This window comes from Plasmodium gonderi (genome assembly GCF_002157705.1).
Source record: "Plasmodium gonderi DNA, contig: Chr03, whole genome shotgun sequence".
NCBI lineage: Eukaryota > Apicomplexa > Aconoidasida > Haemosporida > Plasmodiidae > Plasmodium > Plasmodium gonderi.
The window spans coordinates 611,357-629,826 of NW_021628927.1; the positions used below are offsets into that span (position 1 = coordinate 611,357).

An 18,470-nucleotide genomic window follows, 5' to 3' on the forward strand; every position below is an offset into this window, starting at 1 on the left:
CGAGAATTTGTAAAATCAGTGCATATGTTTTTTAAAGGCACAACAGTGAAGAAAAATTCCCCTTTTTTTCCAATATCTCGAAAATACAGAAAGATACACATTCGTGAATAAAATTTATACTTATATTTCATGGAGAAGGGTTAAGTTCATACTGTGGGATACATAATGGAGGGTGGAGAAATGGAAAAAAAAAAAAAAAAAAATAGTTACTACACCACTACATAACTGCATTGCGGCACCCGCAAGGTTTACAAGACGAGGAAAATAACTGGGACACAATGCAAAATGATCCACATTACTTGATATTTAGAATTGTCACATTATTAAATCTACCTATCTCCACATGTGTTTTTTTTTTTTTTTTCTTTTTTTCAGCACATCTCTCATTTTAATATTAAAACACCGGATACATTTCGTTCGATCCATTTTTCCTTTCTCTCCTTCGAATTTAATTTTAAGTAGAATACAGGGTCGCTGTTATTTAGGTGATTGTCTGAAGAGTAAGGCAAAGGGGGTGTAGTATATATCTGTAAAGTACACACGTATATATAAGCATTTGTGGATATGTAGTAATAAAACACCCATTTTTTAACATTAATAAATAGTTGGAGATAATGGTGGGGATGGAACGAGAGAGAGAGAAGACGAACATGCAATGAGCTTTTACTTACCCGTTTTATGTATATTCTTATATATGGGGCACTTGAAAATGTGGAAATTGGAACTGTGGTTTCTGTTTTTAACACAAAGTTTATTAGCAGACTTCGCGGCAGGCTTGTGAATGTACCTGGTGACAGGCATAAGGATAGACGACTTTCTCGTGAGGAAATATATTTTGATATAAGGCATGGGACAGTAGAGGTGTTTGTTTGTAGACTCTTTAATGATCATATTAGTGACATCAAACATTGCTCCTTCTATGAATAATCCACCAACAAAATACCCTTCCTCCTTTATATCTTCCTCGTTGTAGTATGAAGAAATTTCGTACTTTAGTTTTACTTTATTTGCATCCATCTTTATTTCATTGCAAATTTTTTGTCGAATGGCTAGCATTAGGCTCTAAAGTGAAATGGTGTGTAACAGAGTGTGTAATTTAGCATGTATACGGCCTCGTGTGCACACTTGTTACATATCCGTTACACCAGCGTTAAGAGAGAGGGGCATGCAAGACCTCGACGAGGTTGTCAACCCTCCACACGAGAAAGTATATTGCTGAACACGTGAAACACGTTTATTAACGCATTGCTAAACGGGTCGCTACACCTATTGCTAAACGGGTCTCTACACCTATTGCTAAACGGGTAGCTGCACCTATTGCTAAACGGGTAACTGCACCTATTGCTAAACGGGTAACTGCACCTATTGCTAAACGGGTCGCTACACCTATTGCTAAACGGGTCGCTACACCTATTGCTAAACGGGTCGCTACACCTATTGCTAAATCTATCGCTGTGCTCACCCTAGGGGACATGAAGGCAGCCAAGTTAAAGATCCGGTTGTCCAAGTTGCTTATGTATCTGCTTACGTAGGAAACTTTCTGTCTAATCAATTTTGCGTAATGAAATAACTGCAGGTTGGTAAAAAAGGAACTATCAATCCATCTCTTAGGTACGCACAAATTGGATATAGAATTGTACGTGTGAGAAATGTTTTTGAAATTAATTTTTCCTTTTACAAAATTAATTATACTAGTCAAATCATCGTAAATTATTCTGAGTAAACTGTTATATTTATCTGTTTCCATTTTTAAAAATGTAATAATAGAACAATTTAAATTGTTTAAGAAAGAATCATTTAATGTATTCGAATCTATGAAAGGAGGTAGAATCTGTCTTAACACATCAATAATGGAAAATATATGGATATCTGTTTTCTCCTTTGTTACATTATATTCTAATTTTTCTAGATTTTTTAGGATTTTTAAATTATAATTTTGTAAATATAAAGAGTTTAGAGATGAATGTAAATTAAAAATAGAAAAATCAGTGATAAAATTTAATGACTTTATATACCTTAAAAAAATACTTTTGTTTGAACTGTGAGGACAGTAGTAGTAGTTATTGTATTTATATTCATTATTTGAATATATAACTTTTTCATTTATATATTTTTTCAAAATAATATTAAAACATCTTTGATCTGTTACATCTATTATTATTCCACCATAAATAATATTTCCAATTAAATATATTAACAGATTTATGTCTAGGTTTTTATTATTAAAAAATTTGCTTATATTTTCTTTAGATAATTTTAATTCTATGTCTGTAAATTCGTAACAATTGTTGAATCCTTTGCTTTTAAATTTACTCCTTTCTTGTATTAATGCGTGGAAAAAACACAAACTGAAATTTAGCTTATTCATCAAGATGTTTTCATTTTCGCTTCTTTTTGTGTTCCTTTTGATTTTTCTTCTAGGAACTACCCCTTTTTCCTTTTTCCTTCCTCCATGGTTTACGAATTTTTCTCTTTCATCTTTTTTCTTCCACGATGTTTCCACATTAACATTATTTTCGTTGTCGTTATTACTTTGCGAAGATTCCCCATCGCACCGTTCTACCTCTAACTGATCCTCTTGTATATAGTTTTTCTCCTCTCCATGATACTCCTCATCATTCTGCTCGTTTTCAACTTCTCTCTCTTCCTCTTCTTCTTCTTCTTCTTCCTCCACCTCATCGTCCATCTCTAGCTCTTGCGCCACGTTCGTGTAAATATTCAACAAACCGGACTTTAAATTGTGCACATTTTCAAAGGTAACTTTTACACATAGCTTGAGCAGATAATCTGGGAAATGTTTGACAGAGCTAGTACTTATCCATATCCTAAAGTCTGGGTTGGAATACTGAATGTTGCATACTTCTATATATTTTTCAATTTCTAATATGAGGTGAATGTTCAGATGTGCATTTTCGATTAGAACCCAGAATCCATTTTTAATAGCATCGTTTAATATCTGAAGCAAATAATTTTTGTCATTTTTGTTATAAATTATTAGGTTATTCTTTCCAGTAATTTTTTCACTTAGTAGCATAACTTCGCTAGCTGTGTTTAAACGATGTTCAGACAAAATTAAAATTAATTTATTTTTAGATGAATGTTCATAGCATTTGTACAAATCTTTTGGATTACTTTGTGAACCTATGTTCAAACATGTGTCTACATAATTATTCATATTCAGTTTGAGTATATCAAAGCGAAAAATTTTATAAATAATTAGTTTTTCGAAATTTGTTAGTAAATTTTTGATATCCTTGTGTTGCAATATTGTGTGATCTGTTTTGATATTTCTAAAAATATGTTCATATTCGTTAAAAACCTTTTTAAAAAATAAAAAATATTTTTCCTTTTTTATTAATTTCTTCACGCTCATATATTCTTTCGCATTTAACCAAGACAAATTTTTCGTTTCGAAATTGAAAGTAAATTTTGCTACCTCTCCTCCCTCAGCATCTAATCTTCCCTCAAACCGTTCATCTGATTCATTATTGTGTACATTTGCTCCTTTCTCAAGTAATATATTATCTTCGCACAAGTTTAGGAAATCATCTTTTGAATTTTTCTTCGGAAGTAAAAGGTACTCCTCCATGACACTATTTTTGAGATCACCAGGATTCATCTCTGTTATTATTTTCCTTTTACTCTTGTATCCGATTCCTGTTTTGCATTTTTTCAATTTTTCCTCCTCCTCCTCCTCAAAATTGTATACATTGGACTCGAGACTATGTATAGACACATTGTCCAGCAGAATATCATTTTCATTTTCACTCATTGATTCCATATCTTCGTCAGAGCTGGGTTCTTCTTCCCCTCTAATAGTACTATCACATGGATCCTTCAAAATGGAAGGATCCACTACAGCTGTATTTCCTAAATCATTTTTTCCCTTACATTTTTCATTCCATTTTGTTTGCACCATTAGGACTACCTCATTTCTGACACCAGACTCTTGTGGATAATCATCATACACAAAGAAAAAATAATCATCATACTCGATTTCTCCCTTATATATGTTTATCATGCACACGAGGTAGAAAAAGAAAATTTGCTGATGCTTTTCAGATAAGGTTCTAGAAATTTCATAATGTATTTTTTTCGTAAAAATGTTTAATATGTCTTTTTTTCTCTTATCGAGGAGTTTGTTTTCTTCCGATTTGTCAATACAAATGTTTAGTAATTCCACAAAGGTTATAATTGAAAAATTGTATAAAGTATTTAGTGTAACTAAATTGTTTATACAATGATATATGACAGATATATGTTCTGATATACTAATGTAATTTTTTCTTATTTTCATAATTTCCTTCTTGTTGATTTTATACTCTTTAATTTTTTTTTCATTTTCATGGAATATTTTATTTGCATTTTCGAAACTAATGACAATATCATCGTCACTTAGGATGTCTTCTTTATAATTTAAAATGTGTAAAATTTCGTTTTCTTTATTTATCATTTCATTATTTAAATCATGAATCTGATGAATTAATGCACTTTTATTTTCATTGGAACTTTTAAATAATTTCTCTATTAAATTTTCCAAGAAATATTCTTCTAATATTCTTAAGTTAATGTTAAAATCGATTATGTTTAAATGATTCTGTGTGTTTTCATCAAAACAGCTGTTTCCATAAACGATAAAATAAATGTTAAAGGAGCTATCTACTGTTATTATTTTATTGTTAAAATTTATGCAATTGTCTTTTGCACTCTTGTTCCTTTTTTCCTTGTTCTTCTCTGGTGGAGATTTGTTAGTGAGGTTCATGTGCGGTTCAACTGTCTCGTTTGTGCATCCTACAACCTCTGCATTATTGATTTTTCCGTTTGATGTGTCTAAACATTCTGCTCTCATCACATTTGGTTGGAGAGAACTGACAAAAGTGGTACGCTTGCCTAAGTACTTTTCGTCTCCCCTTCCTTCTCCTCCATTGCTCTCGCTTTGAAAACATTTTAAACTTTTGTTAATTTTGTAATTAAAGAGGGAACTAAAGAGAACGCTGGAGTCATCGTCGTAATGTGTAAAAAGGATGATATTCCCGAACTGCATGCATCTTTCTATTTTTTCAATAAAATTAGAACTATTATTTCTCAAAATTTGTACATCTTTTTTTTTATAATAAAATTTTTTTAAAAAATTGGTAACTATGAAATGTGGATCTATTAACAAATTGTACTTGATACTATTATTCATTATGACAATATTTTCGAAATAAAACTTGCTATTAGTTAATCCATAAGATATCCATTTTTCTATATTAATTTTGGATTCTAGAAATTTGTAAATGGAAATTCCTTTTGTATATTCAACGTTATGCATGTTTAGAACTTTTTGAACTTTTAATTTAATAATTGCTCTGTATTCATAAGAAAAATAAGACATGTAATTGATGAGAGACGATACAATTATGCAATCTCCAACAAGTAGATCCCTTTTTTTTATGAAATTTTTTTTTTTATTATTCCATTTTATTTCTTGTTCTAGAAGGTAAGAGAGAATAATTTTTGATCTTGTAATTTTCTGTTTTATATTTTCTATCTTATTTACTAATTCATTTTGTTTTATCATAATTTCTTCTTTCTCTTTTTCGATAATATTTAAATTGTTGTTGACAATGCTCAGTTCCTCTTTACAAATTTCTAGGTAGTTTAGTTCCTTATTTATTTCTTTTTCTAATGTAACAACTTCATCTTTCTTTGGTTGTAAATCTTTATTAATAATAAAATAATGATAGATGGCCAAAATCCATTGACACATCGTTTCACAGGCTTTTGATGCCTTTCGTACAAACTTGGGATTAAAGTTTTTATTTTTAATTAGTGGAGAAATCTTGGTTATCATTTCTTCTTCGATTAAATTTTTGTCGTAATGTTTCAGATTATCTAGGAAAACTTTAGAATCTCTGAAAATAGTTTTTTGTGCTAGAACCCAATAGTTTAGTGTCTTAGGTCTGATTAATTTTCCTTGTAAATATTTTTCATCTTCTTTTAGGAATGTTAAAATGCATTGTATGACCATAACGACAATTGCAGGTGGATTAACAAATGCTTTCAACTCTCTTAAATGTTCAACTTTTAATTTATTTAAATTGTTTAATGAATCATTTAGCAAGGCAAAACTTTTTGATATTTCTTCATTTACTTCATTTTTTAAGTCTGTAATACTTATTATTTTTGTTTTCATTTCATTTTCTTTCTTTTTAATTTCTGTTTGTTTTATATATGCATCCTTTGATTTTCTTTCTATTTCGTTTACCTTTTTTTTCATTTCGATATTTGTGCTATTCAACACAGGTTGCATGTTTAATAAATAATTTTTCATTGTCTTTATATCTTGCTCGCACTTGTGTAGTTTTTTTAATGCCTTACTGTACAGGTCAATATTCTTATCGAATTCCATTTTCTTTAAATTATAGAAATAGTCAAAGTAGTGCAAAAAATGAACATACTTGTTCGAATTTATGCACATTCGTACTTTCTTTTCCTCCTCATATTTCTTTGCCAAATTAATTATTTCCTTATGGATTCGGATAAATACTTTACTCTCTATTATTCCTTCGACACACTTGAGTTCTTTGTCGTGGTTAACCATTTCCAGATCGATTTCTTGCAGCATGTTGCTTCCTGAATCCCTATTACAACCCTCAAGGCGATGTTTCTCACACGCCTCGATTCTCCCCTCGCCAATTGATTTGTGCATTCCATCAGTTGGGTCTGTTCTATCAGTTCCCTCCTCACACTCCACCACTGCTTCTTTCTCCACCCTCTCCATGGGCTTATCTTCATTTTGCAATTGGCCCTTCTTCACCTCCTCAGCATTTTTGAAGAAATTTTTTGTAATAATGTGTAGCCCTTCATTGTTATCTTCCTCAAAATAAATGATACTAGAATTTTTGAGAATGTAGGGGTACTTGAGAATTTGATCTGAGCTATTGGTGGAAATATTTAAGCTTACGTGAAAACATTTTCGAATTTTTTTTTTGTAAATGCTATAAATATTTGTTAAGTTTCTAACGAGGTGTTCTTCTTCACATTTGTTTTTACATTCACTGTAAATTTTTTTTAAATTGTCTTCATTGTATAGGAGGTAGCTATCTCCATAATTGTAAATATTGTTCAAATTTTCTAACATGAAATTTAGGATACTATTTTCATCGCTCAGGTAGTAAATACATTGCTTTTCATAAATACCACAATCGAATAAGCATCTTTTAATTTCTTCTATAAACGCTACAGATTTACTAGTTTTATTTAACTCTGACAAGACCAACGTTTTATTAATTATGAAGGCACAAATTTTGTTCACACTTTTTTTAATAGAGTCATTTATACCAATGGATAGTATATGCGAATTTTCTGTCATAAATGTTTTGGTGATTTTGCATATGTATGTGAGTATATTATCGAATAGAATGAGGTTTATTTTTTCACTATTGCCATATTCAGATATATAAGAATGCACACAGTTGTAAAGATCATTTAAATCGTACACTTGTTCATACACACTTTGGTATAGATTGAGAAAATTACAAAAAAGGAGATTATTATCATACTCTTTAAATAAATTTTCATATTCATCTTCATAAAAATATTTTTTAAAAATTGTTTTAATAATTTCTTCACATTTTTTTTTAGCATTTTTGGACTTAAAACTTTCCACGTAAAGAGATTTATTTTCATACAGAAAATAAAGTAACATTTGTTCTTTTCGTGTATTTATATTTTTAGATAAATAGTTAATGTATTTGAAAATATTTTTAATATTATTTATACTAAAAGAATGTAAAAAAATTTCTTTTCCATTATTTTCTTCCACATTGTAGTAGTAATAATTATATTTCATGTCTTTCACAAGTTTATAAATATCTATTTGCATTCCTATTAAATGGTTCGCTAAACTTTTAATGCTAATGTCGTATGCGCTAAATAAGCTATTCAAATAACTAAAAAATATGTGATATATTTCTTTATAATTATAATTATTATAGTAAATAATATTAAAGTTGTTATACAGTCTACTACTGGGGGTGGTATTTGTGTATGCATTATTCATAGTAGCTAGACATGTTAAATCTTCTACATATTTTACGTTCAAATTTTGATCAATGAAAAATTTATAATTAAATAACATTCTTAAAAATTCATGAGAAGATAAATAATGACTTCTCTCTATAGATCCTACTTCTGTTTCGATATTTATATCATCAATGTAAAAAACACAAATTCTGTTATTGGTCGTTCCGTAGAAATTACTTCTTCTCTTTGTCAATTTTGATTCGATATAATTTCTCACATGTTTACTCGTGGTGCTATTGGAAAAATAAAAATCAACAGTAAAAAACCTATCTTTTTGCATTACCTTATTTAGGTAATAATCCACAGTTAGAGATTTCCCGATATTGCTACAACCAGATATTATAACATTCTTCTTGTTTTTCATGAATATATCAATATTGTACAGCATCGACATGTGTTTCTTCTGTTTGATCATTATCTCTGTGTTATTCATGTATTCCTCTATCATGGTAAATTTATTTTCCTTGCTGTTCAGATGACTCAAGACGTTCTTTTCATATTTGAAGTAAAAATCAAATAAGTTCAATCCTAGTTTCGCTTCTCTATTCCCACTTGGAGATTCGCAAATATATCCACTTCTACTCTCACTTACTGTTTCTGTTAATCTGTACACATCATTGTAGTAACTTACATTGTTCATTATGTCATCCACATTTCCTGAGGCATGTTCGTTATTGCAAGTTTTTCTCTTTTTCTTTCTCTTCCTTTTCATGTATCTCTCATCGTTGCTTGAGTTAGAATCTGAGCTGCAATTTCCATAACACTTGGAAAACATATAATCATTTTCCCCTTCTATACGTAAATCATAGTTCTTAAACAAGTTCCTGCATTTTCTATAAGTTCGTAGGTAGTAGTCATATATGTTATTGATATTTTCATAGTATTTGTCCACGCATTCATTCTTCTCGTTGTATATGTCTATATCAGATTCATTATCACTATTGCTATCACTACTATCATTTATGCTGCAATTTCCAATTCTACTACCATCGTTCTCATGTGCATGTAAATTGTGAGTCTCGTCTTGTCCCCTTTCATTTGTGACATCACTCTTGATGGTATTTGTTTTTATAGTACCCGTGATTCCTCCACCATCTGCACCATTAGTCTCGATAAATTTGAGAAATTTGGAATTTTCCCCATTCATAGCTTTGGTATTTCCTGCTTCTTTGATAGATGTAGACAAGGTATTATTCAGATAAGACTGAGCTGTTTTGGTGTTCTGAGATGAATGCGGTGAGTTGATACTATTGCTTTCATTGAATTCGCGAATATGTATAAGTTTTCCCTCCAGTGTTTCGAAAGTTAGTTTCAAATTATGTCTTAAAATATGTTTGCACAAAAATTCATTAAAAATTTTTCTGCCTCTTTTGTAGGTATTAGAACCCACGCTCCAAATAAGAGAATATATAAAAATAGATGTGATGTACTTTTGAAAGCTCTCATTCCTACTTGAATCGTTAATTTCAAATGAACAATAGGAAAACAAACTGTCGATACATTTGATGAAAGAAATACAATAATAGTATTCATTAAATGTGTAAATAAACAAATTATTAATACTTATGAATAGTAAAGCCTTGTAAAAAAATACTATAAACAAATTTAATAAAATATGCTTATGAATGACATCAAAGTTGTTTGTTAACGAATTTATATATGAACAGATATACGAAGCAATATTCAAATCATAATTATTTAAAATTATTAAACCACATCTACTTATTGTCGCCATTGTTATGTCTTTCAAATCATATGTTTCCATTATAAACCTGGTATGCTCATAAATGGGGATAATATCACATTTGGACAAGCATAAAATTTTTGATTCATCTAATACAGAATTTAAATTTTCTATCCATAGGGAATGTAAATAACAATCAAAATATATAATGTTAAGATAATCGTTACTATCATATTCTGAATTTATTTCTAATATTTTTTTTGTTAAAATTCCATGAACCCATTTATTTGAAACTTCTTCATAAAATCCAAGCATGTCCATTTCTCGCATAACATTTGCATTTATAACATAGTCATGCATTTTCCTTTTTATTATTTCTCTATCGTTGATGGTATTTATTGTTCTCTTTAAAATTTTATACGATGTTGTCTTGGATAAGGGATATGAAAGAAATAATATCCCTGTATGAAATTTTATCATATTATATAGCTGAATTAGTTTACTTACATATCTATCTGTGCATACATAATTCAGTTCTAACATTTTCTTTTTTATCATTCTCTTTAAGTAATCTTCAACTATTTCTTTTTTGCTTAAAAATGATTTGCTCAATTTGTAATTTTCTTCCTTCCTTGTGTTTCCCAAAAGGGTCCTTTCGCTTTTACGATCATTATCTTCAAGAGCTGTTTTTGCTATCCTATTTTTGTTATTACAATCATTTTCATTTTCTCCCTTCTCAGTATAGATGGACACTTCATTTGATATTTCCATCCCGAATCCATTTACATCATCTCTTCTATTTTGCATAGTCTGACATTCTTCCATTGCATCACCATCATTGTATTGTGTGAACTTTGCTTCTCCATTCTCGTTTCCATTGATTCCCCTGTTAGATTTATTTGTAACTTCCCTTTGATCATTCGTCATATTACAGTAAAAGCTTTTCAAATACATGAGAATACTGTTATCATTGTTTCTCTTACTAGACAAGATATGCTTTAAATCAATAGGAGTGTGAATCTTTTTCGATGGGTTGAGAGACTGATTGTAGGCATACAATTCATAGAAAATATTTTTGAGTATAGTAAGGAAAATATAAATGTCATTTTTTACTATAGAAGGCATTATGCATTCAATAATAGCAATGAATAAAAATTTATATTCATAGAAAATGTTTTTATTGTGATTATTGTTGTCTTTATCTACAATAATTTTCCCCATAACATAGGTAATTTTTTTAACAGTTCTCAAGTCGTATTTATAATGTTTTTGATAGCTTAAATTATGTTCACAAAATTCAAATAATAGGATAATTTTTTTGGACAATATTTTACTATATTTATACCCTTTGGAGTATAACATAACTTCTACAATAGTAAAAAAGTCTGGTTTAATAAAATTAAAAAATCGAAACAAGGCTTTGATATTGTTTGGCAGTGCACTTCTACCTTTATAAAAAGGATTTATTATAATAAAAATGTTAAATTCTTCGTTAACTTTTATATATTTGCCTTCAAAAAAAAGCAAGTTTTTTTTGGCGTACTTTCTTCCTCCTGTTCGATGGGACAACATCTTCCTGGGTTCAGTATCTTCTTGTTTTTTTTTTTTTAAATTGTGTGTTTTAGGTATTTTTCCTTGTTCTCCAAACTCACTGTTTTCATTGTTACTATGGTTATTCTCATCCACATCAGCATCAGCATCGTCATCATCGACATCGACATCGTCATCGTCATCATCGTCATCATCGTCATCATCGACATCATCATCATCAGCATCGTCATCATCGGCATCATCATTGTTATTATTAACACCCACGGTGTTTTCAGAATTTCCAATCTGTTCGAGATCCTGTCCAAAGCTTCCGCTCTGTGCCCCCCTCGTAAAGCTGTTCATAACAAACTTCTTAGATTTGGCACTGAACAAATTACATAACTGCTGAGCGAGGACACTGAGTGCCTCAATGGATATTCTGTTAAATTCATCGAAGCAGAAGAATATTCCATTTGTTGCAATTCCAAAAAATAAATTTTTCAAAAAATCAAAATTTATATTACAACTACAGTTATATACAAAGTAAAATTTCCCTACAAATTTTGAAAAATATTTGGTGGTCTCTGTTTTCCCAGTTCCTGCTAATCCTACAGAACATATTCCCAATTTGGAGCTATACGAATGTAATATAGAAATAAAGTACTTATTTATTAAATTTGTCAAGATGATTTTATTATCATTATGAATATATTCATATCCATAAATGTAGGACTCGTTTAAATATTTTATATATAAATTTTTATTATAATAAAAATATTTCAATTGAATTAACCAATTAAAGTTATTAACATCTGTTACTCTTTTTTTAATTAATTCTTCTAATATATCTCTATTGTGGACTAATGATATAATTAACGTGTGGAGGAGAACACTTTTTTTTTTGTCTACTTTGTTTATTATATTTATATATTCATACAGTTCTTCATTCAAGATCTTTTTATATTTTCCTAAGTTATTATATTTTAAGAACATTTCTACTAAGTTAGACCAAAACAAGTTTTTTATTATCAGTACGAATTGACTATTCTTGTTAAGAGAAAACATAATTTGGGGATTCACGTGTTCATATGAATGTGCTAGGGCTTGTCTCCTTTCCGTGTTTGTCTTATTATGTTCTGTAGCTTTCTCACATGATGCATTTCGATTATGTGTCTCGTTCCTATCATGGATGGTTCCTCTCTCTATATTGGGGTGCATTCGTGCATCCTCCCCCCAAGTAAAGGAAGCTTCATTCAACAAACTGTCACAAGAGGAAAAGGTACTGGAAGAATCAGCAGAATTGTAATCATCTGAATTACATTTTGCGTAATTCTTAATTTCATTATTACTCTTTAAAAAATCATCTTCCTTTATGTCTATCAAATTTTTATATTCTAATATACTATCATATATTTGTTTTTTCACACTAAAAAACATTTCTTTCTCCACTTGCACCAATATTTGTGTAATCTCTTTTTTTTCTATTTGAATTTCATTACATAGGTTCAGCTGTTCACCTCTCTGTGATTGAAAAGCTACGATGTGTCCATTTATGATTACGAGTTTGTATATACTGTTAAATATTTTAAATAGGTAAGTATTAATTTGATCATTTATATTTGATGATATCAAATTGATTAAGTCATCTGTGCTTAGGAAATAGAATCTGTTAAAAATTTCCCTTTTCAGGTCTAGATACTCATTTATACTCTTTAGAAGTAGGTTTAAATTGTTATATAACTCAGCTAGCTTTTCTTTCGTATCTTTTCTTGCGCAAAATTTCTCTAACTTTTTGTCTTCTTCGATTAATTTGTACAAGTTAAGAAAATTGCTGTAAATTAGCTTGTACCTGAGGGAGAGACCGTTTTGTGCGGGGAGAGGGGGAAAAAAAAAAAAAAAAAAAAAACAAACTCTAGTTAGATTACACGTTCAATATGGAATTAAAAAAAAAAAAAAAAAAAAAATTGCATATCAAGATGGTGCCACATATTATCTTCGGGCAACACAATCGATAAGCACAATTTAGATGTTCTCACTTTTTGGATTCATTTGCCAGTTGTTTTGATATGTCTGTCAGTACAAAAATTCTGCTGAGATACAAAAACAGGTTCTGGCTTTTCTTCAGTGTGTTTATAATATTGTTTGCATTTATCATCATGTTTTGGTTATTAATTATGTCGATGTGATAAATCTCGTAAATGTTTATTATGAGAAGATTCTGATTTAAGACCAGATTTTCCTCTATTTTTGTTAATATTTCATTCATGTTGGATATTATGTATATCTTGTTGTTTTCTTCCTGTTTCATTTGAAACTCAATTTTGTTGAAATTGTTTTTTATTTTCCCCAAAAACTGAGAAAAAAAAAAAAAAAAAAAAAGCCACAGATATGTTTATATGTAATGGAAATGGAGAGAAAGAATATTCTCTTTCTATGGTTAGACGCGAGATGAGAAATATTTATCCCCCTTTGTCAAATTCCTCTATAAATGTTTATTGTTTGTTTTACCTTCTCAATAGAATTTTCTTTGTTTGCCTTTTCGCAAATATTAATAATACTAGTTATTTTGTTCTTTATATTCAACTTCAACAATTCGTTAAATGTTATCGTGTTGAAATCAATGCTGTTTTTTTCATCAATAATTTGAGCTATCTGAAAATGGAAATAGGGGTATAATGAATGTATATGTGTTCATTAGTCTTCATTATATACACTTTTCTGGTTATGTTCATTGTTCCTGTATATTTACATGAACTGTGCATAAAAAAAAAAAAAAAAAAAAAAAAAAAAAAAAAGTCAGCTTTAACTTGTTCAATGGCTTACCTGATCTTTGTGTCTGTCTTTTATACTTGGATTTCTCAAAGAAATTAACAGCGAAACGTATGAATTAAAGAATGTTAATTTCTCGTTCATTTTTTTTATTAAACTGTTTTTGTTTTTATAATATTCATTGGCATGCTTGTTAATTTTGTTCATATTTTTAAGAATCAAGTTAAAATCATCTTCTATTTTTTTATGATTCAAGGAATTTATTTTTTTGTCAAATCGTTCATCCATAGATTTTATGCTTTTGTATACCAGCCAAAAGGTGTAGTATAGGTTTAATTCCTGGGAAAGGAGAGAAATTTTATGGTATGATGGGTGTGTGTTTGTGGTTTATGATGGGTGTGTGTTTGCGGCTTATGATGAGTGTGTATTTGTGGTTTTTATTTTTTTTTTATTATGTTTCGTTCTTTAATCTAGGTGAACTACTATGGTAACAGAATCGACAGTCGTTGAACTGTTAGGGATATGTGTGATCACCTGACTTTATTTGACTCGTCATCCCTCGGTATGCACAAAAGTTTTTACTGTACACACACAAAATAACGTGCGTTGATTTCTCTCTCCTTCTCTCCCTCCCCCTTTCCATTCTCTCCCTTACATTTTGAATTCTTAGAAGTATCGAAAAATCGGATATTTCTATATTGAAGAGTTTTTCTCGATAATTAATTTCCTTGGACTCTTTTATCAAAACAGCTAGCTGATTCTGTACTGTCAAGATAAATTTATTAATACTTAAATAGTTAGTTTCATCGTTGAAACTTTTAATGGATTGTACATTTTCTTTCATGTCAACAATGCTGCTCTGAAATTTCGATTCGTCATTTATTAGTTCTTCTAATAAAACATTTTTTTGTTTAATTATATGTTCATTAACTTCTTTCACCATCTTTTCTATTTTGCTGGGTCTGTTTATTATCTTCCAATAGGACAAATAATCATCGCTTGAAAATTTGTAATTTAATTTATCCAAACAGTTAAAGAGTATGTTTATTTCTTTAATGTCATGTGAAACAAAATCAAGACTTTTTTTCATGTCTTTTATATACTCCTCTTTTTCGTATATGTCTTGAATTATGTTTGTCTTTTTTTTTAGTCTCACAATGATAGAATTGTAAAACATTAGATTTGAAGTATATTTTTCTTTGTATCTGCAGGAGTGGGATAATAGTACAAATAATGGTGAAGAGGAAAGATTGCATAGGTAGGAAAACTAGGATATGCATTATAAATTAGTTTTTTTTTTCTTTTTTTTTTTTTTTTTTTTTTTTTTTTTTTTTTTTTTTTTTTTTTTCCCTTCCCCCCCCCCCTTTTTTTTTTGAATTTTCTCCCCCTTTTTTTTAAATTTTAAAATAAGTTTTTTTTTAAATTTTTTTTTTTTTTTTTTTTTTTTTTTTTTTTTTTTTTTTTTTTTTTTTTTTTTTTTTTTTTTTTTTTTTGTTCTCTATCCCTTCCCCCTCCACCTGTATTTATAGAATATACTACCCCTTTATGTAAACGTTGAAAGGAAGTATATTTCAAAAGGAAATGTATTCTAATGGGCATCCCGCTTCAATCCCATTTACTTAGATTACTTTGCGTGAACATTACCTCTGAACAATAATATTGATCAAGGCCTTAATGTAATTATTAATTTCACTTATAATAAAAAGCTTAATATCTTTACATTTAACACGGAAGATACCCAAATTGATGTTATCCTCAATGGTCTCATTGATGTTCTGTATCTTGTCTACATTTTTGTTTATAATATTTTGAATATGCTCAACACTTGTATTTATGTCAATGTTTTTAATAGCTTCATTAACATTAAAATTTAAAATGTCTGAATGCTTGTTAATTTTGGATAAATAATTATCTATGATGTTTTTAGATTCGTCAAAAATATGCTTTATTTGCAATAACTTTTCACATATGAATTTATCACTCTCCTTCATGGATTTATAAAAAATAAATTTGTCATTTTTAAATACTTGTGGTATTACTAACTTTTCAATTTTTTCTATTTGTTGATATTTTATCAATGTTGAAAATAGGAGATCTTCAATTTTTTCAAAAAAAGAAATAGGACTGTTATCTAATATAAATCTGGAGTAATCAAATTTTTTTGTTACATTAATTACGAATATTGGTATGTAATTCTTGTTGTTCTTATAACTTGTGATATTTTGCACAAATATATTTACAAATTCGTCCACGTTGCTAATCAGTATTTCATTTATTTTTTTTTCAATAATTAATTTTAATATGTTGAAAAAAATTCTTATTTTTGTGTATTTGAATGTCTCTACAGATATATCCTTCAAGTTGTAGTTCCCTTTTGTGCAATTTTTTAGGTTCTCTTCTATGATCGATTTTATGTCATCCATCCAGGTGTTGTTAACCTGCTCGAAGGACTATGAGGTGGTAGCGAAGAGGGTGAGAAGATGGATATATGGGGAGTTTATAAACGTGAGATAAAAGGATACTAGTGATTTGGGGTAGGGGTATGTTGGTGGTGTAGTACAATCCCATCTCCCTTAGAATCTCACTGCAAAAGTTACTTCATCTAAATTTTGCTTCATTTTTTTTTTTTTTTTTTTTTGTTTTTTCATTTTTTGCTCTTTTCTCCAAATGTACCTTCAAAACGGATGTATTTTGTGCTTGGAAAAAGTCGTTAATCTCGAAGGGACTGGAAATAGTAGTGTCAAATATAGGAATTTTAATCAAGGCACATTTCTTTATTATATCCAAAAAGGTTTTAATGACTTTTTTGTTTTCCAGGAGAACACACTGCTTAATAATATTCTTTTTATTCTCAAAATCGTAATTGTAATATTTTATGTCCTTTTTTCCCCTTTTGTTTAATTTGTCGGAAAACTGAAAAATTTTATTATTGCAAATTCTTCTTCCTAGCCATATATTACAGAAATTATTTAAATTGTTTGCAATATTTTGAATATCATTTGAATTTTTTATGATTAAATTGTTTTCTGTAATTTCATGGACATCATTCATTATGCAATTGAAGTTTGTAAACTTGTTATCAATTTCTGCATAGTACGCCTTTCTCTTCAAATTAGCAGATCTATTCTTAATAGCATTAAATATTTTTTCTACATATAATATTGGGTTTTCGCTTGTAAAAAAAAATTGCATTCTATGAATTTCAAAAAATTCATTAGATGTTTTCTTTTTTACCGTAAATAAATTCGAATCATAATCATAGTCATATATATATATGTCATCAAAAACACTTTGGAAAATTTTCATTTCTTGTGAAATTACTCCTTTTGCCTTAAATGGAATTATACTTTTTTTTTTTTTTATATTATCATTATCTACTTCTTTTGACGCTTTGTCTTTTTCTATTTCTTCACCTTTTTCGCTTATTTCTTCCTCTGAATTCTCTTCTTCTTTCAATTCTTTTACTATTTCGTCAATTGTGAATATATCAAAAGAAGAATCCTCGTAGTTTATTATGTCTTCCCACTTGTAATTAACTTCATCCGAATGGAGACAGCTGATTTTATCATTCAATACATCGTATATATTGATACTTTTGTATTTCTTTTTTACCTTTTCTATGGTAATAAATCTAGGTTCTCTTTCCCTTTTATTTTTGAATGGCACGAACAGCTTGCATTTTTTTTCCTTTGATGAAAAGTCCCTATCGTAATTTTCTTCTATTTTAAAAATGTCTGCATTCGCACAGTTTACAAATGGCGTATTATTTTCAGTGAGATGCGCAAACAAGAGTGATTGCAAAATGGTCTTATCCGCTATCGGCGATATATACCTGTTTCATTATCTACTGCTTTGCATTGCCTACTTGTCTCTCTATCTCTTTAGCTATCTATTTAGACACCTATTTAGATATCTATTTAGGCACCTATTTAGCTACATATTTGTCTATCTATGTATTTATCTACTTTTCCTTCTTTTTTCCCCTCACCATCATCACCCTCTTTGTCGTAGGAAAAATGCTGGGCCGGCAAGTAATTCTTTTCTTTGTTTTTTTCCCGTACCCTTTTTTTAGGGTTTACTCTTATTAAATTCTGCATTTGTGGGTGAGAAGTTTCAGTTTCATTTTCATGTTTTGACACTTATGTAAAAATCTCATAGGAAATGGAACAGGGAGAAAAAAAGAACAAAGCATGAATACAAACATTCCCAATGTAAGTATTTCTAATTGCAGTACTTATAGCGCTCTTTGCTCTTTCTTTCCGGCATTTGTATTTTATGAAAAATGTTGTATATATATGTGTTTTATATATGTGCATGTACATATATACCCTCTTTTAGTTACTTTTAAATTATCCGAGTCGCAAAAAATGTCCGATAAGAAAACATTTTGCTTAATCTCAATATTTTTTGCATTCAT

General features: G+C 29.2%; 1 protein-coding gene across 1 annotated transcript; it reads right to left on the minus strand.

Moving 5' to 3' along the window:
- Positions 1–383: 383 nt before the first annotated feature.
- PGO_031240 (hypothetical protein, conserved) lies at positions 384–18,470 on the minus strand (the record flags this gene model as incomplete). Its single annotated transcript, XM_028686108.1, has 11 exons — positions 384–493; positions 672–1,062; positions 1,463–13,133; positions 13,321–13,637; positions 13,793–13,936; positions 14,108–14,392; positions 14,709–15,258; positions 15,698–16,503; positions 16,727–17,787; positions 18,042–18,144; positions 18,396–18,470. 11 exons carry the CDS (start codon positions 18,468–18,470, stop codon positions 384–386), a joined length of 15,513 nt encoding a protein of 5,170 aa, XP_028541909.1.